The sequence below is a fragment of the Herpailurus yagouaroundi genome, unplaced genomic scaffold, assembly GCF_014898765.1.
Source record: "Herpailurus yagouaroundi ecotype Mexico unplaced genomic scaffold, PumYag 221, whole genome shotgun sequence".
Lineage (NCBI taxonomy): Eukaryota > Metazoa > Chordata > Mammalia > Carnivora > Felidae > Herpailurus > Herpailurus yagouaroundi.
This window is the reverse complement of record NW_024412452.1, coordinates 12,214,007-12,237,821: the sequence shown is the minus strand read 5'-3', so window position 1 is coordinate 12,237,821 and position 23,815 is coordinate 12,214,007. Positions and strand designations below refer to the sequence as shown.

At 48.1% G+C, this 23,815-nt stretch overlaps 1 protein-coding gene across 25 annotated transcripts in view; it reads left to right on the top strand.

Annotated features, from left to right (window-relative positions):
• DYSF (dysferlin) overlaps nucleotides 1–23,815 on the top strand; it is a 229,155-nt gene that overhangs the window by 61,091 nt on the left and 144,249 nt on the right. For 14 of the 25 annotated variants that reach the window (XM_040458557.1, XM_040458574.1, XM_040458567.1 and 11 more), the window contains exons 5-14: nucleotides 1,638–1,752; nucleotides 2,995–3,087; nucleotides 3,448–3,659; nucleotides 6,024–6,152; nucleotides 6,605–6,667; nucleotides 7,419–7,469; nucleotides 9,239–9,269; nucleotides 9,857–9,972; nucleotides 15,437–15,563; nucleotides 17,113–17,216. In XM_040458557.1, the coding sequence (XP_040314491.1) occupies nucleotides 1,638–1,752; nucleotides 2,995–3,087; nucleotides 3,448–3,659; nucleotides 6,024–6,152; nucleotides 6,605–6,667; nucleotides 7,419–7,469; nucleotides 9,239–9,269; nucleotides 9,857–9,972; nucleotides 15,437–15,563; nucleotides 17,113–17,216 (1,041 nt within the window). The remainder of the gene's footprint in view (nucleotides 1–1,637; nucleotides 1,753–2,994; nucleotides 3,088–3,447; nucleotides 3,660–6,023; nucleotides 6,153–6,604; nucleotides 6,668–7,418; nucleotides 7,470–9,238; nucleotides 9,270–9,856; nucleotides 9,973–15,436; nucleotides 15,564–17,112; nucleotides 17,217–23,815) is intronic. The other 11 variants (XM_040458576.1, XM_040458578.1, XM_040458572.1 and 8 more) reach the window with 1 other exon arrangement.

Below are 23,815 nucleotides of genomic sequence, written 5' to 3'. Positions count from 1 at the left end.
TAACATGGGGCCCGAACCCACAAACCTCGGGATCATGACCTGAACTGAAGTCGGACGCTCAACCGACTGAGCCACCCAGGATCCCCTAATTTTTTTTTTTTTTAATTTTAGAGACAGAGAGAGAGCAAACAGGGGAGAGGGGCAGAGGCAGAGAGAGAGAGAGAGAGAGAGAGAGAGAGAGAGAAAGAGAGAGAAAGAGAGAGAGAGAAAGAATCTTAAGCAGGCTCCACGCTCAGCATCCCGACTCAGGGCTCGATCCCATGACGCTGGGATCATAGCCTGAGCTGAAATCAAAAGCTGAAAAAAAGAGTTGGACACTTAACCAACTGATCCACCCAGGCATCCCCAAACCATTTTTTTCCCCAAAGCATTTTTATATACAGCAGGGCTATACACTATTTGTTTAAAAAGATAGAAGAGAATTGTATCAAAATGTGAATAAAGGTGGACTTAACGGCAATTTGTTTTCCCTTGCATTATTTTTTTTTCTTTAAGGCTTTTGTATTCCCTAAACTTTCTTAAATAGAGCATTTATTATTTTGATCAATAAAAAGGCTGCCCCAGGAGGCTTGCTGAACCTATGGTACCAGGGAAGGCTGGGCCAGGCCCCCACTGGCCTAGGAGCTGTAAGGCTGGAGAGTCTACTGAGGCTGTACCTTTTTTCAGGTTCTGGGGCTGTTTGAATAGTGTGAGGTCTTGGGGAGTTGTTCCATGGGGTGAAAAACAGGGCAGGCTTTCCTGGTCCATGAGAGTATGGTGAGTAGTCCCTCTCCTCTTGGCTGGTCAGAGCTGGAATAGCTGGGGTTGAGGTGGGGGACAGGGGTGCACCTGGGAGGAAAGAGGGCTCAGAAAGGTGAGCAGCACCCCAAGACCCTCTAGAGTTAGCTGCTGCCTGAGCCGCCTGTGGAGAAACAGTGGGGGCAGGGGGGAGGCTCAGCTAAGCAGAGTGGCCAAGGGGGCTTTTTCCTGAAGATAGCCCTAGGCTGAGAGATGAAAAATCCTGCAGGAGGGGCGCCTGGGTGGCTCAGTGCGTTAAGCGTCTGACTCTTGATTTCAGCTCAGGTCATGATTTCACAGTTCATGGGATTGAGCCCTGCTTCGGGCTCTGTGCTGACAACCCATAGCCTGCTTGGGATTCTCTCTCTCCCTCTCTCTCGGCCCCTCCCCTGCTTGCGTGCACACGGCCTCTCTTTCTCTCTCAAAATAAAAACATAAACATTAAAAGAAAAAAGAAAGAAAAATTCTGCAGGAGAGGTTGAATTGTGGATTCGTTTATAGAAGCTTATGATGTGCTTTATCGGCTAACTTAATCCCCACGTGACCCTACAAGGAAGGTACTATTGCTGTTAGTACTATCATTTTACAGATGAGGAAGGTGAGGCATGGTGAGGTTACAGATCTTGACCAAGTCCGCACAGCTTCTGAGTGGTAGGACCTGATTCCAGATTCTGTGCTTTTGACCACTTGACCATGCTGATGGGCCCCTGGGGGAGGCTTTGCCACAGCCTCCTGCAAACCTGACCCCTGTTAGAGCCTTTTTCCTAGGTGGAGGGGTAAAAGGAATAGGAAGGATGCTGGAGGTGGTGGTCCAAGGCCAATGTACTGACCTGCTGCCCTTCCACTCCCGTCTCTTCCAGGCCTCACTAGTCTTGCAGGTGTCCTACACGCCACTCCCTGGAGCTGTGCCCCTGTTCCCACCGTCTGCGTCTCTGGAACCCTCCCCGACTCTGCCGGACCTGGATATGCTGGCTGGTGAGGAGCCCACCCTGGCAGGGCCCCTGGGAAGAAGCCCAGTAGCAGTGCTTAAGCCTGGGGGTGGGGGGCATAGTGAGGCTTCAGGCAGCCTCTGCCGCCTTCCCCAGGTTGGAGGCTGCCCAGTCCAGAGGCGAGAAGACACCAGTGGGTGGGGAGTCCTGAGAGCTGCCTTCCGCCGTGCAGAAAAAGTGCCACTAGGATTAGCGTGAGGGAGCCCTCTTGGGGAGGGGCCATGTCTGGGCTGGTGCTCTGTACTGTTCAGCTCTCAGATGGGTGGGGGCTTCAGAAGGCATGCCTGTGCTAGGATGGGGTCAGTCCCAGATGATACCAGAGGCCCCGCCCGCTCCCCAGCAGTGAATGCTGCCTGGGTCTGGCACTTAATAGGCCTTTGGTGATGGCATGTGACAAAAGAGCTGGGTTTTCCTTGAAAGAGCCCTGGGCCAAATTCAGGGTACATGAGTTCCTTTCTTGCCTTTGGCACCAAGTAGCTGTGTGACTTTGGGCTGGCCACTCTCCCTCTCTGGGCCTACAGTTTATCACTTGCGAAATGAGCAGATTGACTTAACAAGTTGCAGGGTTGCCTCAGTTCTCTTCACCTGCTTCTGCTGGCTCAGTCAAGGGAGGATTCAGCCCAGGGTGGTTGGCTTGCTGGTGTGGGGCTGGTAAGGCCTCCATGTGGCCCAGCCTGCTTGAATGTGCAGGAAGCTCCACAGAAGTTCCAGGTGGGGACCTGGTCATGGGAAAGAGCCTACAATTTCTCTCATGGTGCAGGGAGCTAGAGAGAGGCACCACATTAAAACCTGAGCGGCGCCTGGTGGGGGTGTGCCCTAGCCTGTCCTGCCCAGCCACAGTGTTGGAGCTTGGGGATAGGGAGGTCAATCTGGATTGGGGCATAGGCTGCCACGCAGGGGAGGCGGTGGGCAGAAAGAAGGGGTGCTCTGGGGCACAGAGAGTAGGGAGAGTGAAGGGCCCCGAGTGTTCTGGGACCGCCTTGGAGATGGATCTGACAGAGTTAGGTTCGGGCCACTCAGGGAAAACTCCCAAAGGTGACATATTCCTAGTCCTGCCTGGAAGGTAGTGAGAAGGGACAGTCCCCAACAGGCATGGGAACTGTTTCTGAGCTATTGTGCCAGGCTCAGGCAGGCAGAGAGAACAGGTTTGGATGGGGGTGCCCTAGGTTGGCTGCCCTCACCCAGCTCCCTCCTCCCCTCCTGGGGCTGTGCCCTGCCCGCGTGCCAGGTGGGGGACAGAGCCGGGCTGAGACTTGGTCCCTGCTCAGTGACAGCACCGTGGACACAAGATACTCTGGAAAGAAGTGGCTGGCCCCCACGGGTGAGACATGGGCCAGGCTATCCTGATCCTGATCCTACCACCCATAACTGTCTCATTGCCTCCATCTGTCAGCTCTGGAGAGTGGGACGAGCTGGCCAGAGGGGCTGATCCTGCAGGACATGGCGGGGAGGGCTAGGGCCATTCTGTTTCCTCCCTGTTGACTAACTGGACTGACTGCCCTCAAGTTTCAGCTATTGGAAGCTCCTCTTCTTTCTCCCTCATCCATCCTGGCTCACTGATGGGGAGGGGAGGTGGGTGGTGGGTCTCAGCGCCCATGCCCTTTGGCTCCTCCATTGGCCAGGGGGCGTCCCAAGCCCAGGGCCAGAGGGACCAGCCCTTATTATCACCCTCTCCTCCCAGACACAGGAGGAGAGGAGGACACTGAAGACCAGGGGCTCACAGGAGATGAGGCAGAGCCATTAGTGGATCAGAGTGGGGCCCCAGGCCCTGGGGCTCCCGCCACCCCGAGGAAGCCACCTTCCCATCCACCCCCCTACCACCCCGGGATCAAAAGGAAGAGAAGTGCTCCCACGTCCAGAAAGCTGCTGTCAGACAAACCACAGGACTTCCAGGTAATGGGCTGACTGTCCGACCACAGCCTCCTCTGTCCAGGCTGGGCAGGGTCCTAAGGGCTCTCCCAGGCGGGAGTCTGTGGTTCCCCGGGCCCCTGAGAGACACTGAATGAGCAGTTCATGTGCTGAAGCTTCAGAACACAGCCCTGGTTTTGCTCTTTAAAAAAATGAGGCAGGAGTGTCACTGCAGGGATGTAGCGTATCTTTACATTTGTTCTGTGATTTCCAACTAGCTAGCTTTTGCTACTCAGGGTATGGTCCTTGGACCAGCAGCACGAGCAACACCTGGGAGCAGGTTAGAAATGCAGACCCCCACCCCCACCAGCCCTGCTGAATCAGAATCTGCATTTTAACAAGATCCCCAAACCTAGGAAGCTCTGTCTAGCTCTCTTCTTTTCTCTCTCGGTCCATTCCCTTCCTTAGAGCCATGGATTCTTCAGAAAAGTCATGTGGAATCTGAATTTGTTCAAGCTCTTCACACAATAAAACTGTTAATATTAATCCTTTGACATATTTTAATCCCCAAGTTCATCCCATTTTATTTGCATTTTAATTTTGGTCCTTTGCTTATGCTTTTTCTTTTCTACAAATGTTTCCATTTTGATACAGTGACATTTAGTGACATTGAACTAAGTCTTAGAATTACTTTTCAAATTGAAAACAGGAAACTTAGCTCTTTACTAAGTGCGACAAATTGTAATAATATATTAGTTCTAAATCGTGGTAATTTAGGTGAAAATCCTGGCTGTAGTAACCACTATCTATGCCTGAGAGACAAAATTCTAACATTATTATTATTCCCAAGACATGTACCTACTGCTTTTTTTTTCTTTTTAGAAAATTGATGTATGTTTTTTTTCTGTAGAAAATTTATTTTTTATTTTTTATTTTTTTATTTTTATTATTTTATTAAAAAATTTTTTTTTAACATTTATTTATTTTTGAGACAGAGAGAGACAGAGCATGAACGGGGGAGGGTCAGAGAGAGGGAGACACAGAATCTGAAACAGGCTCCAGGCTCTGAGCTGTCAGCACAGAGCCCGACGCGGGGCTTGAACTCACGAACCGCGAGATCATGACCTGAGCCGAAGTCGGCTGCTTAACCGACTGAGCCACCCAGGCACCCCTTTTGTAGAAAATTTAGAAAATACAGGAAAATGAAGAGAATAAAAATCATGGTTTTACATTCCCACTGTTATTAATAATATATTCTTCTATAGTATGGCTTTTTAACTTTTTTTAAATGTTTATTTTTGAGAGAGAGAGAGAGAGAGAGAGAGAGAGAGTGTGTATGTGAGCAGGGGAGGGGCAGAGAGAGAGAGGAAGACACAGAATCTGAAGTAGGCTCCAGGCTCCGAGCTGTCAGCACGGAGCCCAACGTGGGGCTCGAACGCACCAACTTGAGATCATGATCTGAGCCGAAGTCAGACGCTTAATGGACTAACCCACCCAGGCACCCCTATAGTATGGCTTTTAAAAAGAAAGTATTGATTGATCTGTCAATAAGTAACTGCTGCCTAAAACTTAAAACCAGTAAACATCTTATTTTTCCTTGAAAATTGTTCTAATATTTTAAAAGCTCATGTTTTAAAATATCTTGCCTAAATGTGGAAGCACAGATATTCCTGAAACCTTATATTACTCAAAGTTCAGTGGAGAAAACTCTTAATTTATTTCTCAGAACGTGAGAAAGCATTGCATCCTATAAAGGATACAGTGGGGTTACTCCACTATGTAAGCTTGGCCTCTGAGGGAATTGTCAGTGAAGAATGTTCAAACCACTCAGATGTGCTGGTGTCGAGGTGTCTGCGGGAGGGCTTGTGCCAATGGCGGCATGAAACGATCTGGGGTCTGGGTCCTTGGCCCAGCCCTGGAATTTAATTCTGGGAGGTTCCCTGGGGCATCCTGGCAGCTCGTGTGTGGAACTATAGGATTTGATAGATACAAGGGACCTTGGTAGGAAAATACGATTGTTCTTATAATGCTCTTCCTAATTCTTATTTATTTATTTATTTATTTATTTATTTATTTATTTATTAAAGTTTATTTCTTTATTTTGAGTGAGAGAGGAGACAGAGAGGGGGAGAGAGAGAGAGAGAGAGAGGGAGAGATTGTGAGTGGGGGAGGGGCAGAAAGAGAGGGAGAGAGAATATCCCAAGCAGGCCTTGCACTGGCTAATCCCACCAGCCACAAGACCATGACCTGAGCTAAAAGCAAGAGCCAGACACTGAACCGACCGAGTCACCCAGGTTCCCCCTAATTCCTTCTTCACACCCCTCTGAGAAGCCAGCAGTGATTTCTGACTCCCTTGGGGCCTGACTGCTTTCCCCCTTCCTGCTGCCCATACTTTCTCCTGGCTTTCAGATCAGGGTGCAAGTGATCGAGGGGCGCCAGCTGCCAGGGGTGAACATCAAGCCTGTGGTCAAGGTCACTGCTGCTGGGCAGACCAAGAGGACACGGATCCAAAAGGGAAACAGCCCACTCTTCAATGAGGTGGGAGGCACTGGTTAGCAGGGCTAGGACCTTGGTGGCCCTTCTGAACTGGGAGCGCACAGCAGATACCTGGCAACCACTTGTTTTTGTATATGGTGCTAACTTTGTGTGGAGAGATGTGCTGGGTTCTGAGTAGGTTATCTGTGGACCTGGAGGGAGGGTTGTAGCTCTTATTCCTGCACTGGGCTCTCGATGCTCCACATCTCTGTCATGCTGTAGGGCTAGCCACCCACCCTGTCCCTGAGATGACAGCCTCCGTGAGGTGAGGGGTGGAATACCCCAGAACTTGTCAATCCCCAGAGCTCATTGCTGGGCTGAGCTCAGTCCACACTTCTGTATGGACCAGACGTCAAGGCTGTGGGTGGTGGTCCAAGGGGTGGTGGAGAACCCCTCGCTGTCTAGCCCTGTGGTCAGCAGCTACTCATTTGTTTCCCTTTTGCCCTGGACCACAGACTCTTTTCTTCAATGTGTTTGACTCTCCCTCGGAGCTGTTTGACGAGCCCATCTTCATCACGGTATGTCTCAGGCAACAGTGTTCTCTGTTACATGTACACTCACATGCATGTCCCTGTGCATGTGTGCACATGTGCGTTTCAGCGTGCATGGGCGTGTATGCCTGTCGGCATGAGTGTCAGCATTTGCGAGAAAGAAGCCGTGAAGCCCAGGGGATGGGTGATGTTCAAGACCATGAAGTTCTGCTGGTCACAGAAATGCCTTCGGAAGCTCCGATGGAGGCAGCAGTGGGGTGGGGAACCCCCACTGCTCAGGAACCCCCCAGACGCTGTAGGTCAGGGCCCTGAAATCATTCCTGCAGTGGACACTTATTTTCATTTTATTTTGTTTGTCCATGTGCCTGCTTCTGGCCAGGATTTTCTTTTTTGGGCCTTAGCTTTTTTTTTTTTTTTTTTTTTTTTTTTTGGTCTTTCTTCTGGAAGGCAGTGTAGTTTAGCTGCTGAACGTGTGGGCTCGGGAGCCAAACTGTCTGTATTCTGGTTCTGCCTGTGTGTTTTGGGGTTCTGTGCTTCTGTACAAGTCCTATAATGTCTCTGTGCCTCTGTTTTTTCATTTGTCAAAAGGGGGCAATAATACTCCCTACTCATGGGGTTCATGTGAGTGTTAAACATCTCTCAGAACAATCTCTGGAACAGAGCAAGTGCTACCTAAGTGTTGGCTGTTAACTGCTTGGGAGGGAAGAGATGTTGTGTTGGTCCTTTCTGGGCCAACATTTACTTGTAAATGAGAGTTTTAATTTATCTTTCCCCCCAGGTGGTAGACTCTCGTTCTCTCAGGACAGATGCTCTCATTGGGGAATTCCGGGTAATTATTTATTTTCCTTGAAATTGGTTACTTCTTGCTAATTCATGTTAGTAGAAACTCTGTACATAATGTGCAGAGGCTTGTGCTTTAAGGGTCCTGTTCCTATTGGTCTGTGTTGGAGAAATATAGTTAACATTTTTTAAAAAATATCCATTTATTTTTGAAGAAGAGAGAGAGCATGAGCGGGGGAGAGGCAGAGAGAGAGGGAGACACAGAATCTGAAGCAGGCTCCAGGCTCTGAGCCGTCAGCACAGAGCCCGACGCGGGGCTCGAACTCATGAGCTGCGAGATCATGACCTGAGCCAAAGTCGGGTACTTTACTGACCGAGCCACCCAGGTTGCCCCAATATAGTTAAAAAAACAAAACAAAATGATGTTCTAATGTCCTGACAAAAAGGGAAGAGAGGGAAATCTCTTCCCTTACGTCCAACAGGGGGAATTCAGTTTCTTCTGATTCGTATTGGTCCTTACATCTGGGAAGACAGCATGGAATTGGCTGTTAGGTGGCTCTCCTAATTCTGACCAGGCCCTCGCTCTGGGTTTGGAGTTGGGTCCAGATGTGGAGTCCAGGGGATCAGGGTGCGACACGGGAGAGGGGGGAGCCTGCACCTCCGTTTGCTCCAGATCACGCGGAAGCCAAGAGTGCACTGCAAAGAACCAAGAACTGACAGTATGATTCAGCTCGCAGGAAGGCATCAGCAAGTCTCATAAAGCAAAAGCAACTAGCAATGGAGACCTTCGCGAATGGCGTTTTGATGGGTCCTTACTGATTTTCGCAGTTTTGAATCTTCAGGCATTTATCGAATGGAAGGAAGGGGTGCAGGCTTATTTTAACCTCTCCATGCTATCCAAGTAAAATATGGCTCCTTCTCTGGGAAGTAATCACAAGATAGAAAACTAAGTCAGTTTTCCTGGAGAGGCAGTTTTAAAAGACTGGGATCTATCCTGAGTCCTTCTGTAATAAATGGGGTTTTATGTATTGAGTCTCTAATCTTTGAAGTATATTCTTGTTCTGAGAACCCAGAGGTTAAAGTAAAAAAATTATTTTCTTTTTTCTAATTATAAAAGTAATCCATGATAAAAAAAATTTTTTTTAGGGCAGTTTTAGGTTCATAGCAAAATTGAGTGGAAAGGACAGAGTTCTCATACCTCTGGCTGCCCCCAGGCATAGCCTCCCCAGCCATCAGTGTCCTGCTGATCTATGAACTTTTATAAAAAATCATAAAATATAAGAAAGACAAAATAAAAAAGTAAAATCAATCTACCACCTGAAGCTACCTCTTCAGAGAGCACAGTTACCATTTTGCTGTGTTTCTTTTTCTCTTTCTTCCTATGCATACATACGCTTTACCAAGCTTTGATCAAAATGTATTCTGCTTTTTTTCCCCATGTAATGTCAGCTTATGAACATTTCCCCATGTTGCCGATTTTCTTTTTTTTTTTTTAATTTTTTTTTTAACATTTATTTATTTTTGAGACAGAGAGAGACAGAGCATGAACGGGGGAGGGTCAGAGAGAGGGAGACACAGAATCTGAAACAGGCTCCAGGCTCTGAGCTGTCAGCACAGAGCCCGATGCGGGGCTGAAACCCACGGACCGTAAGATCGTGACCTGAGCCGAAGTTGGCCGCTTAACCGACTGAGCCACCCAGGCGCCCCCATGTCACCGATTTTCAAAGCATGATTTTTAATGTGACGGTGTAATGCACCACACTTCATTTAACACTCCAGAGGCAAGAGTTTGATTTGTGTTTCTTGGTTTGATTTCAGATGGATGTGGGTACCATCTACAGAGAGCCCCGTGAGTCATATCCTCATCACCTTGGCCATATCCTTGCATTTTGGTTTTGGAGGCTGTTGGGAACAGCCAGTTGGGACAATCACTTTTCTTCGTCGGGGTTTTAGAATCTAGATGTAGACTCTGATCCTGGAGATGACAGCTGCAGGAATGGAGAGAAGTCAGGCTTCCATCATCCAAGTAAAACAGGCCGTCAGGGAGATACAAGCCCCCATGTGGGTCTCGGTTGGCCCAGTCAGGGATGCTAAATCTGGAAGCCCCCAAGCAAGGGTTGCTGGTGTCACCTTCGACAGGGGTGGGCCATTTTGATAACAAGTCTAGTATTTCTCCACACCCTGGTTTCTGTTCTGGTCTGTCACTTCCTGAGAGGGAGGTAAAATGGCCGGGGGTCTGGCTTTGGTAGCCTCTTATAGTTGTTCCTGTTGACATTTCTGACTTGGACCCACATGAACGTTCGACGTGTGGCCCCTAGGTCTGCGTGAATAAATCCCTCCTCTCCCCCAAATGTAGTTGGCCCCGGGCTCCCAGATGTGGCTGCAGACTTGGACCCTTCTAATTCTGCCATCACCAACAGACGTCATCTCTCTTAGGACACGCCTATCTCAGGAAGTGGCTGCTACTCTCGGACCCTGATGATTTCTCTGCTGGGGCCAGAGGTTACCTGAAAGCCAGCCTTTGTGTACTGGGCCCCGGAGACGAAGCGCCGGTGAGTACGTTGCCTGGGTTGTCCTCACAGCCCCTCATCTGGCAGGAGAGGCACCAAACAAACAAACAGAAACACAACTTGATGTTTCTGATTTATTTATTTACTTTATTAAAGTTTATTTCTTTTGAGAGAGAAAGAGAGTCTGTGTGTGCAACTAGAGAAGGGATGAGAGAGAGAGAGAGAAAGAGAGCGCAGGTGGGGAAGGGGCGGAGAGAGAGGGGGAGTGGGAGAGAATCCCAGTGCAGAGCCCGATGCAAGACTCAAACTCGTGAACCTCAAGATCATGACCTGAGTGGAGGTCGGACGCTTCACCGACTGAGCCACCCAGGTGCCCGGTTTTTCTGATTTAAAAGAATGCATGGTAATTATGAGAACTGTAGAACATGTGGAGAAGTATAAATAAAAAATGAATCACTCATAATTCTACCCCTCAGAGACAGCTGTGATTCACATCTTGTTGCATATCCTTCCAGAAGGATCTACATGTGTATTTTTCTATTTTTTTATTACTTTAAAAAATTGAGGTATTGACATAACATTGTATTTGTTTCAGGCATATGACATAAAAATTTATTATTTGTATACATTGTGAACTGATTATCATGATAAGTAAGTTAATACCCATCACCTTACATAGTTACAAAAATATTTTTTCTTATGATGAGAAATTTTAAGATCTGTTCTCTCAGTAACTTTCAAATATACAATAGAGTATTATTAACTAGAGTCTCCATGCTGTGCATTACATCCTCGTGACTTACTTATCTGATAACTGTAAGGTTGTACCATTTGACATGCTTCGTCCAGTTCCCCGCCTCCCCGCCCCCCTGGCAACCACCCATCTATTGCGTATTTTTCTTTTTTTGCAAAAGTGAGATCATTCTCTGTATCTACTCCACCTTGAATTTTATCGGCTGAGCATATACCATTATCCTCTTTACACGCCAGTAAGTCAAGTTACAGGTTGAGAGTGGGAAGAACAAGAGAGGCATGCGGAATTGGGGAGGTAACAGCATCTTTGCATGTTTGGCCAGAAGAGAGAAAGTTTGCAGTAGTTGTGGGAGAGGAATGAGGGGTTAATTCCAGGTAAACAGAAGGGTTTCTGAGCAGACACAAGAGCGCCGACTCCGGGTTGGCAGCTTTGTGGTGGGGCCCCATAATAGTCAGTGGCCTGGAAGCAGGAGGGAGGAAGGTAGATGGCGTGGGCAAGGCAGGAGCGGTGGAAGCACTGGGCCGAGGGAGCCAGGGCATCGGGACATGGCTGGTGGTGCCGGGCAGGGAGGATGCAGGGGTGGGTGCAAGGCTTAGAGCTGATGAGGGGGGCGGGCAGAGAGAAGGGAACGCACAGTTTTTGAGCACCTGCAGTGTGCCAGGCTGTGTTGGTTGCCTCACACTGTGACTGAGAGTTTGGAGGAGGCAGACGGGTTGAAAGCTGTCTTCAGAGAAAGGTTTCAGTGGTCGCAGTTTTGCTAGAAGAAGGGCCCTGAGTGGCTGGAAGTTGAGATATGGCCATGCCTCCAGCAGCTGAAGGGGAGGGGAGATTAAGGTGCTGCTGGTGGAGGAAGGGAGCTGTGCTGGTGACTGACTTGTCCACATGGATGTTGGTTATCTGCTGGGAGAATTGGAAGGCATATAGGCAAGCGATGAGGCAGGGACTAGAGTCATCAAGGAAAGGTGACCACGCGTCCTCAGCTTGGTGGCCGGTATCCGTGGGAACCAGGCGAGAGAGGGGCACATGCGGTGGTGTGGACTTGCAGATAAAAGAGATGGTGGAGTGGTGGTGGGTGCACGTGCAAGGTGTGGACTTCTCTTCCCAGCCTGTGACAGCCAGGAGAGGGAGAGGCGAGAGTGGCGAAAAGCGGATCTCTAGGGACGAGAGCGGTGGGAGGTGGAGTCGCCCAGGGAAAGCCACTAATCATGGAGGCGGAGGGCAGGTTCCACGAGGACGTCAGGAATAGGGGTTGGCTGATGACAAAGGCTCAGGAGACCACAGTGGGGAGGGCTAGGGGATGGAGAACCCAGGGTTCTGTGCCGTGCAGGGGGCTGATGGAGCTCAGGTGGACAAGCCCCGCCCTCCCAAAGGCACCCGTCCCTGCCTCTCACCCCACAGTCCAGCCCTGTCCTTCTGTAGCACCTCTCTCCAGACATTGTACAATCTCGCTCTTCTTGTGGCATCTCTGAGCCTGCTACCCTTTCCTAAAACATTTCTTCCTCCTCTTCCTATTAATTGTAACCTTGCTTTTTTCCTGATGAAGCCACTTCTTTTGAAACTCAGACAGAAGCCCCCACTTTCTGCTCCGACTCTGCATGGGTTCTGGAATGTCAGGAACAGCCACCTTTCACTTCCCACTGCAGCCTCCCGGCCAGCAGCTTTCCCAACTTCGGTGCTGCCTCCTCCTTCAAACGCTGACTCGCTGATTGAGTCCCCCTCTTCTGGGCTGTTACTCACCCCTGGCACAGACAGAGCTGGTCCAGGGACATCTCTGCTTGCGGATTCTCATCTTTGCCGTTGTCCCGAGGTGTGACGTGTCCTCGCTGATGAGCCACCAATATCTGATTTTATTTCCTTTAAGACCCTGAGCTCTGAAATCCCTCTCTCCGCTGCTCTCTTTCTGCCTTTTTCCTCCCTCACCCCTGCTGAATGACAGTCCTTCCTCCTCGGCGTTACAGCCCCCTCTGACTCCTCTCAGATTTCCCAGTCCATCAGTGTCCTCCTGCCATGCTTTCCCCTCCTCCAGGCTGGACGGACCCCACCCACCTCCATCACAGTTCTCACCATGTGCTTACTGGCCCCACAATAGAGGTTTCTGCCTCACCTCATGACTCAGCCATCCCCTATTGTCTGTACCACTCCTTGGTCAGTTTGGGTGGCAGAGGTCACCTGGAGGTGCTGGCTAGATGAACCTGGGGGCTATCAGTCTCTTCTTTTACTTGGCTGTGGTTTACTCATTCCATTCTCCACAGTGGCTGTTTCCAAATTTTGCTGTCTTTCCTAAGCCCCGACCTCCGCCTCCTTGGAGAGGCAGGGTTGCACAGCGGTGAAGGATGTGAGCTCCTGGAAGCTCCCTGGTTCCTCATTCCTGACTTCATTTGTCTTCCCTCCCTTCCCCATCTTCCCGCCTCCTTTGCCATGTTCTCGCGTCCTCTGCCATCTTGTTCTATGTGCTCCTCCTGGTGTCTCCTCTTCTGCCCTTTGGTCTGTACCAGGCCCAAGATGTCCCTACCTTCGAACACCCTCACTTTCACTCATTGCTCCCCATCCCTCTTCTCCAAAGTGCTTGCAGCTCGCTTCCAGGAATCGCCAACTTCTTCAGGGAGTACGCTGTGTTGTTCTCTACTCCTCTCCCAACTGCTCATATTCCTCCTCCTCATCACTAGGATTCCCGCCACCTTCTTTCCCTGAAACCACGTGCTGGAGGGTCACTGTTGCCAACCTCCAGGGGCTCTTCTCTGCTATTAATCCTCTCTGTTCCTCCACAGAGTTTGATTCTAGAGCCCATGGCTTATTTCAAACTCTCTTCTCCTTTAGCATCGGTGATTCTCCTGATGCTTCCCCCCCTTTAAAAATATGGATCTTGGGGCGCCTGGGTGGCGCAGTCGGTTAAGCGTCCGACTTCAGCCAGGTCACGATCTCGCGGTCCATGGGTTCGAGCCCCGCATCAGGCTCTGGGCTGATGGCTCAGAGCCTGGAGCCTGTTTCCGATTCTGTGTCTGCCTCTCTCTCTGCCCCTCCCCCGTTCATGCTCTGTCTCTCTCTGTCCCAAAAATAAATAAAAACGTTGAAAAAAAAAATTTAAAAAAATAAAAAAAAATAAAAAAAAATATGGATCTTTGGGGGCGCCTGAGTAGCTCAGTCAGTTAAATGTCTGGCTTCGGCTCAGGTCATGATTCCATGGTTCCTGGATTCGAGCCCTATGTGGGGCTCTGTGCTGACATTTCAGAGCCCAGAGCCTGCTTCCGATTCTGTGTCTCCCTCTCTTTCTGCCCCTCCCCTGCTTGCGCTCTCTCTCTCAAAAATAAACATTAAAAAAGTTTATAAAAATATGGATCCTTCAAATTCAGTGGCTCACTAAAATTCGTTTGCCCGCCTCTTTGCTGTCTCTTTGACTCTCACTTTCCAGGAGCCCATCTCTTTCCACCCGAGACTCCCAAGTTGCTCATCTCCAGCTTGGATCTTCCGAACTTCAGACACTCGGTTTCAGTTGCTTTTATTTTATTTTTTTAAGTTTATTTGTTTATTTTGAGAGAGGGCGAGAGTGAGCACGAGCAGGGGAGGAGCAGAGAGAGGGAGAGAGAGAATCCCAAGCACTGACAGTGCAGAGCCCAATGCAGGGCTCTTTCTCATGAACCGTGAGATCATGACCTGAGCCAAAATCAAGAGTCAGATGCTTAACCGACTGAGCCACCCAGGCACCCCAGTTTCAGTTGCTTTGTAAGAAAGCCACATTAACATGTCCCTGAGGCCCCTGTAACTTAACATATAAAAACCCAGGATTATCTGCTGCACGCTCCTCACAACTGCTCCCATCCTGTGTGAGGTGACATCTTAGGAAATGGCTGTCATCCACTCAGTTCCACCAAAAGCCAGAGGCCTGATTTCATTTCTCATCCCTCAGTCAATCCACATGCAAGGGGTTGGTCAGTTTTGTTGGTGTGACAACCTCAGTGCATGCTTCTCTTTCCCATCCCAAGACCAGAGTGACCGAGGTCACACTCCCCTCATGCCTCCCCTGGGCCCCTGTGTGAATTAAGATATAGGTTCAGCTGCTATAACAAAGACACCCTAAATAATAGGTGTTAAGGAGGATAGAAGTGAATTTCTTTCTGTCATGAATGCCTGGGTAGGCGGTCCAGAATTGGCTTGGTGCTTCCACGGTGACCAGAGACCCAGGCTCCTGGTCTTTGCCCCGCTGTCTTCATCATGAAGCTTCCATCTCATGGTTCAAGAGGGTTGCTTCAGTTCCCGTCATCATGTCTGTATTCCAGTCAGTGGAATGGAAGAGCAGGATCTTACTTAAAGGTGCTTTTTCCCTGTGAGATGGTGAGCTCCATGGAGGCAGGACCTCTGACTACCTTGTTCACTGCTGCATCCCTCCCCCTTCAGCGCAACCTAGTAGCCACTCACTGAATACTTGTTGACTGAATGAACGAAGCTTAGACCTGTCACGTCTGCACTCTTGTTAATGGGTGGAGTGAGAAGGAGACTGAGGTTCTTGAATACCCGCCGTGTGCCGCATGCATTTACACATTACTGAAGTTGATTTTCCTAGCAGTCTGCAAGGTCGGTGTTACTGTTTCCATGGTCCAGGTGAGGAAGCAGAGTCTCAAGGGAGGAAACTGCCTGAGATCACATGTTAGTAAGCAGCAGGGCGAGATTTACCTTTGTTCAAATCGCACCATTTAAGGGGTGTTGGTTGAAGGAGAGAAAATACTGTGCTCAAGTGCATATTTGGTTGCATTGTAGCTGGAGAGAAAGGACCCCTCTGAAGACAAGGAGGACATCGAAAACAATCTGCTCAGACCAACTGGCGTGGCCCTTCGAGGAGCCCACTTCTGTCTGAAGGTCTTCAGAGCTGAGGACTTACCACAGAGTGAGTCTGGTGTCCTCCCTGGGTTGGGAGATTGTAAGTGGGGGACCTTGGGCTGGGGAAGCAGTCTTTGAGATGTTGGAAGGGCTCAGTGTCTCCACAGATGAAAAGCATCCATCCACTTGGTGACCCATCATGCCGTTTGCGTGGGACTGGTTTCGGCATGGAGAGTCCCACAGCCTGGGGAACCCCTCAGTCCCTGGCCAACTGGGGAAGTGTCCTCATCTTTCCAAGAAAGAGTGACAGGGTGGCCATTGCCTGGTTGCTCACAGTGACTGGCCCTGCACTGGGCCCACCCTGTGTGCTCAGGAACTGCTGGAGGAATTATGCTGAATATTTCAGAGCCATAGGTTTCAATCCGGGCCGCACGTTAGAGTCTCCTGGGACCTTTAAAGGTGTACAGACACCTGGGCCCCACCTCCAGTGTTTTGTATTGATTAGGTTTGGAGTAGGGCTCACACACGGGTCGTTTTCAAAGCGGCTCACTGTTTTGAAGCATGTGTTAGCATAATCAAGCCAATTCCTGTCCATAGAAGAGTCACTGAGAGCATTTGCAACTGAGATCCCTGTTTATAAGTTTTGCATAAAGCTAATTATTTGAAGTTTTGCTTAAACTTTGACTAATGACTTAAAAAGAGAAATGCATTCTTTCTGTACAAACTGAATTGTACCAAAATCAAGGAGAAAGCCTTTGAGCAAGTAATGGGTTTTAAATGGGCATTAAAATGCATGCTTCAAAACATTCCGCATTGATTGGTTGAAACTAGGCAGAAGTGAGATTGGTGAGCTCCCGCAGGGGGCTGGGGAAATAGAAATGTTGGCTTTGTTCAAGGTGAATGTGCTTTATATTTAATTCTCTGCAGTCTTGTTTAAATGTAAATAAAACAAAGTAAGTGGGTACATAGGACATGAGTACTTGCTAATTGTTATCTGTTGTATTCATGTAGACAGCAGCTGGTATGTAATCTGTACCTGCCTTTCCCCTCATTCATATACACACTAACATCTATACATGCCATAAATATACATGTGCACATACCTATTTATCTGTGTATACATTTGCAAATAATATAACTAACTCAGTAAACTATTGATTTGGAGTAGCATAGACTAAAAATTGTTTTTTTAAAAAAGCAGAAGTGACTTATTGGTTAAGGTCAGGTAAATCACTGTGCTAAGAGACATAAAGGAAAATGTGAAACAGGCCACCAGTTATGGGATATTATTATAACAACTTCCAGTCTTTTTCTGGATTGTTAATTGCCCTTAGTGATGTGGTGCTAATCAATCAATCAATCAATCAGTCAGTCCTCACTCCGTTATTTTTTGGGTCTATACAGAAAGCCCTTGAGATCAGGGGCCAGTGAACACGCTGTTTGGGCAGGATGAAGAAGCAGTCTGTGCCCTCAGGAGCTGCTGCTCCGGGAGTCCCCGGGCTGAGGGGGTGCCACTCCCTCAGGGAGTCCCAAGACTGTCTGGAGACAGTAAGGTGGAATGCTGGGGTTTTGGTGGTCGGACAGCAGGCGGGCAGTGACCAGAGTGTTCTCCCTAGTGGATGATGCCGTGATGGACAATGTGAAGCAGATCTTTGGCTTTGACAGTAACAAGAAGAACTTGGTGGATCCCTTCATGGAAGTCAGCTTTGCAGGGAAAATGGTAAGAAGCAAGGAAGCAGGAGGAGTCTCTCCGGAGGGTGACGGCTGGGTGTGTCTGCGGATGGGTGCTGAGCAGAGTAAAGGACAAGGTGAGGGGGCACACTGCCCTTGGTGCTGCCCATAGAAGGTGTGCACGGGGCGACTGATTGGAGGATGCACGGTGAGGCACTCATCACGGCCTGGCTCTCTGGGGCTGCCCGGCACACACACGTGGGCGGGTCTGCTTGGGGTATCTGAGATGGAGACATAGGTGATAGACACGGCGAGGACGGACAGGCAGTGGGTAGATAGAGGAGTATTTGGGAGAAAATGAAGCAATAGAATGGAAACCAGATGTGAAGTCATAAAGGTAGGGAAACTTAAAAAGCAATAAAAACATAGTGATTATTATTATTTTTTTTAATTTTTTTTTAACATTTATTTATTTTTGAGACAGAGAGAGACAGAGCATGAACAGGGGAGGGGCAGAGAGAGAGGGAGACACAGAATCTGAAACAGGCTCCAGGCTCTGAGCTGTCAGCACGGAGCCCGACGCGGGGCTCGAACTCACGGACCGCGAGATCATGACCTGAGCCGAAGTCGGACGCTTAACTGACCGAGCCACCCAGGCGCCCCACATAGTGATTATTTTTAAAAAGTCATGGCAGGAGTTGAGTGGAGAAAGTCCACTTTGGTAGGGGCCCTAGGGATGACTGGCACCTTTCTTCCTCGCAGCCCACCTTCCTGCCCAGCGGCAGGGCTGTTGCTGCGGGCTCCCTCCCTCCAGCCCACTCCAGGCAGGCGGGCACTCTTTCGGCCTCCTCTGCCCATCCTGCGGGCTCTCCCTGGCAGCTGGGCCACTCCCAGGCTTCAGCCTCACCCCTCCACAGAAGACTCCCACAGCTCTGTTTAACTCTGACCCCCACTTCAGCCCCAGACCTCCACAGGCCTCTGCACAGCTCTATCTGCTGCCCCTTGGGCCCTGGAGAAGAGTCCTCTTCTGCCCAATATGCCCTCTATCAGGAGCCTCCATCATAAGCAGGTACCGACGTCAAAGGGAGAAGACGTGGGCCTTGATTCTTCCTTCGTTTTAAACCTCCTTATGCCAAACATGGCACCCTAGCTTTTGATTTCAAACGTGTCCCAAGGCCCTTCCTTCCCCTGTGCCCACTGTCGTCTCTTCCCAGGACCACACAACAGCTTTGGGTTTCATTCTCTTCTCTGGGTTCTCCCCAGAGAAAGCCACCAGAATAATTAGTCTAAAACAGCCCTGTTTGTGCAATGAAGTTCAAACGTATAATCTGGCTGATCAAGTGCTGTGCATCTGAACTTGCTCACCTGGTCTCCATGGCTTAAGTCAGCTGCTATGGTATCTGTGCAAGTGAGAGAATGGCGCCCCCTGCCGGGAACATGCAGCTCTGCAGCCCCTGCTGGAGCGTGGCCTCGAGCAGGGTTTCAGCCCCAGGGGCTCCCTTCCTGCATCCTCCTGTGCATACAAACTACATTGCTCACACAGCGGCCTTGTGTCCTCTCATCTGTCCTGCCTCTTCCTTCCCTTCAGGGTCACACTTCTAGGCTTTGCACATGCCTGTGCCCTTCCTTCACTCCCCGCCCCAAGTCCAGCATCTTTTAGTGTTCAGCTTCCCTAAGGTCCCAGGCCTGATGCGCTAAGTCATCGGGGCTCTAGGGTGCCCTGGGCCCTCTTTTAGCAGGTTTTCCATTTCATTACAGTAGTTGTTAGCATCTGTTTCTCCCACTTGTGGGTAAGAGCCTGACCCCAATCGTATTTAGTCCGTAACCTCAAAGCAGAGACTGTGGTGGAAATGGTGGGAAAATGACATATCAGGTGGGTGCAGACTGCCCCCGTTCTCAGAAGCCCTGGCAGGGAGCCTCTGTGTCCCAACCACAGGGGTTTGGCAAGGGTGGGGTCATGGCCCTCTGAGGTCGTGCCAACCTTGTGGATAGTGCCACCTGCTGTAGAACCAGGGTTGGGAGAGTTGAGTCACATGGCTCGGATGTTAGCGGCAAAATTGGAACAAGGCAGAGAAGAAGGGCTGAGAGTCTGAGCTGGGTGGCAGGAGGGTGGGTGCGAGGCAGTGGGCTTACCCCTCCCTCCCTAGGCAGAGGTGGGGAGTGGGGGAGACAACCCACGGGTGTCACAGGACAATTGCAGAGAAGTTTTAAAAAATAATATACACCCAAAGGTGAGGGTGGTGTGGGTTCCCATTCACACAGCACTTTCCCATTTTCCTTTCTCGTAATCTCTTCTTAGATTCATTTTGAAAAGGAGCAGGGTCTGCCAGCCCATCCCACGGACAAAAGGAGGCCCTGGGATGGGGGTGGGGTGGAGGGAGAGGGAGGTGTCCTATCATCTGATGCCCAGATCCACTCCCCACCTTTTGTTTCTTTTCTCTTTTTATTACTGACATACGTGTTTACTAATGCATTTTGAAAATTACAGAAAAAAGTAAATAAAATGACCCATAATGCACCACGCAAAGTTCATTTTTGGTGCCCATCTTTCCAGTGATTTTCCTGTGTGTAGATGATAGACATTTTTCTGATTCTTTACTTTGAATATTTTAAAACATCAAGTTAGAAGAGTTATTCAGTGAACACCCATGCACTGGTATGACTTCCACTTAGATGAAGCACTTGCTAACATTTTGTCACATTTACTTTCTGTATATAGATACTTTTTTTCCCCCTGGGCAATCATTTGAAACCTAGTTGCAGGCTGTACTCCTAAAGGCTTCAGCATGCATCTCCTGAGAAAAAGAAAATTCTTTGTAACAAAATTCTTTGTAGCTACAGTAATATTATCAGACCTATGAGATCAACAATCATTCCCTAATATTATCCCATCCTGGCTCATATAAATTTACTCTGATCATCCCCCCAAATTTCCTTTAGAGCTGGCTTAGTGTGCTGATTGAAGACCTAACTGTAATTCACGCTCTGCATTTGGTCCTTGGGCCGATTTATTTTAGTCTCTTCTGTAACAGCCCCTCCTGCCTCCCTTCCCCTAACCATCCCCTCGCCCCCACCCCGACAAACATAGTTTTTCTTACCCCATGATATTGACTTTTTTGGAGAGTCCAGGCCGTTTGTCCATGTTCTGGATCTGTCTGATTGTTTCCTTCTGGTGTTGTTTAACTTGTTCCTCTGGCCCTGTATTTCCTGCAAACTGGAAATTAGGTGTTGAGGCCAGACTAGATTCAGATTCAGTATTTCGGCAAGAATGTGTCACACGTGATGTTGTGTACATCGTACTGCATCATAACAGGAAGAGAGGTGAGGTTGTCCCACCACCGGTGATGATTGTCTGATCATTTGCTTGAGATAGTGTCTCCAGAACACCCTCTTGTCAAACGACATGCTCCCTTTTGTACTTTGCAAGTAACTGTGGGCGATGTCTTGGCACTGTGTATCTTGTTTCCCAGCAGCTTCTTACCTAATGGTCCATGCAGCCATTGACCTCCTTGCTGGAATAAGTCATTTACTTGGGGTTGCAAAGTGGTGATTTTCTCATTATCATTCCTTCTCTCTTTACAAGCTAGTGTTTTTCTGGAAAGAAGAGCTTTCCTCCTCCTTGGCCCTTTTGAGCATTACTTATAGACCTCAATACTTTTTATTAATTCAATTTGTTAAAATCAGTCATGTATGTGTTGGGTGTATGAACTGTCCTCAAGTTGGCCATCGGGGGCCCCTTCAAGCTGGCTCCTCCATCCTGAGCCTAACTCAGGGTCTCAATGAAAATGTATTTGGGGGAGGCAACTCCGATTTTAAACTCTTTTACGCAGAGGTGTAAATGCTCACTGTGGGTCCTCACCCAAGTGCTGTGTTAGTGTGGGTTTGGGATTGGGGTCTGATGCCCTGTACCTGGCCACAGGAAGGACTGTAACAGAATAAATGAAGGCAAGAAGGAAGGGGAAAGGTGTGGCTGGATAGGCCTGTGGGACACTTCTTCCAAAGACTGGGATTAATTTCCGAATTTGACAGATGAGGAAGGTCACATCTCAAGATTGTTTTTATTCCACTTTCCTCCAAATGGTAGGGTGCTTTGATGGTGGTGAGAACCGAGACTGACCTGCCTTCAAATTTAATGGCTTTTTTTGGAGCTGAGTTTCAGAGTTCTGGGGCTCCTGGCTGCTCCTGGGTCCACACAGGCACCTTGACCTCCCAAGGTCTTCTGTTCTGAGATGCCCTTGGCTGGCCCTGGGTTTTTCTAGGTAGGTGCACATGTTCGTGGGATGTGATGGAGGTAGGGGACCTGGCCAAAGCAAGGGGCTATATATAAAGCTGATTGGTGACTGGGCTTCTGCAAGAAGCCCCCAGAAGGAAGAGGCTTATTGTGGCGGAGGCATTTGAGACCCTCCCTTTTGAAAGCTTCATCCTGTTGGACACCCCTGGCAGTCCCCAGGCCTCTGTCTCACCCTCTCTCTCCTCCAGCTATCTGAACTGCCTGTCTCATTCTTTCTGTCCCTCTCTCTTAGCCTGCCAGTATGTCACTTTTTCTCACTACATCTTAATCTGGAGTCCTGGAGTTTTGCCCTCTGTGTGCCCACTCACCCCAGTCTGGGTCTCATTGCACTTCCACTTATGGACACTTGGCGGCACTATTATTCAAGATGTGAACCATACCTGATTTTACACACACACACACACACACACACACACACACACACACACACACACAAACATTCTTGGTAGTATATGAGAAGGAAAGGAAAGGTACTTGGGGGGCAGGGTGAGAGATTTTCAAGGAATTTTTTTTCTGAACTCAAGAAAAAAACCTACCAATTATAAAAAAATTGAAAAAAAATCAGAGAAAATAAAAGAAAATGAAAAGAATTAACAATATTTCTGTACCCCACATCACTCTGGAGATAACCACTGTTAACATTTGTAGGTATTTCCTTGTAGTGTGTTTTTCTCTCTAGTGATTTTACTCCCAAACCTCCACTCCCCCACTGGAAAAAAAATTGGATTCAGAGTTGATTTTCATTATTTGGGGATATTTGCAAATTCACCTACTCGCTAAAAAAAATTTTTTTTAAATTTATTTATTTTGAGAGAGAGAGCAGAGGAGGGGCAGAGAGAGAGGGAGAGAGAGAATCCCAGGCAGGCTCCGACCTGTCAGCGTGGAGCCCGACATGGGGCTCGAACTCACAAACCGTGAGATCATGACCTGAGCTGAAACCAAGAGTTGGATGTTTAACCAAATGAGCTACCCAGGTACCCCTATTTGTAATCCTAAAATTTATAGTCATGCTGCTTCATGATCATTTGTGGTCTGTGCAGTATGACTGAGGCCCACGTTGCCAGCTGAGTTGGAACAATGTGACCCTGCCTTTTTGTCTCAGTTCTCATCCTGTAATTAAGTGTCCTTTTCTTGGTCTGCCTGGTGTTGTGTTTTTCACATTTTTGTGTGCTTTATTGGTGAGTTGACTGTTTAAAATGCTCCCCTAGTGTAATGCTGTAGTGTAGTGCTCAAGTGTTCCTCTGTGTAAAAAGGCTGGGTGTACCTTATAGAGTAAAGATATGTTAGATAAGCTGCATTCAGGGATGAGTTACAGTGACGCTGACTGCGAGTTCAATTTTTTTTTTTTTTGTGAGTTCAGTGTTAATGAATCAACAGTATATATGATTTTTTTTTAAATGACCATTCATGCTTTTTATTGACAAATGTCAGGATGGCTTTCTGATTAAATCAAGAAACAATGCATCTGACTGTGTAATTTTGGTGTCAGATAGCTCACTATTTTGTAAAATTCTTTTTTTTTTTTAATGTTGATTATGGAGAGACAGAGAGAGACAGAGCATGAGCATGGGAGGGGCAGAGAGACGGGGAGACACAGGATCCGAAGCAGGCTCCAGGCTCTGTGCACAGAGCCTGATGCGGGGCTCGAACTCACAAACCACGAGATCGTGACCTGAGCTGAAGTCGGATGCCCAACTGACTGAGCCACCCAGGTGCCCCTATTTTGTAAAATTCTTTGGTAGACCACCCATAAATTATTAGGTGATATTTTTCTTTTTTTAGTGTTTATTAGATATTTGCTTCATATTATATATTACCAGCAATTTTATTGCTATGTTCTTATCTAATTCCTATATAAAAGCTGTATAATATCAGAGAAACTATTAAACAATTTTAGGTTATAGTAAGTTACAAATGTTCTTTTCAACTTCTCTTTTTAAAAAAATTTTTTTAAAATTTACATCCAAATTAGTTAGCATATAGTGAAACAGTGATTTCAGGAGTAGATTCCTTAATGCCCCTTACCCATTTAGGCCATCCCCCCTCCCACAACCCCTCCAGTAACCCTCAGTTTGTTCTCCATATTTATGAGTCTCTTCTGTTTTGTCCCCCTCCCTGTTTTTATATTATTTTTGTTTCCCTTTCCTTATGTTCATCTGTTTTGTCTCTTAAAGTCCTCATATGAGTGAAGTCATATGACATGTCTTTCTCTGACTAATTTCACTTAGCATGATACCCTCCAGTTTCATCCACGTAGTTGCAAATGGCAAGATTTCATTCTTTTTGATTGCTGAGTAATACCCCATTGTGTATATATATCTATATATCTATATCTATATATCTATATATATCTATAT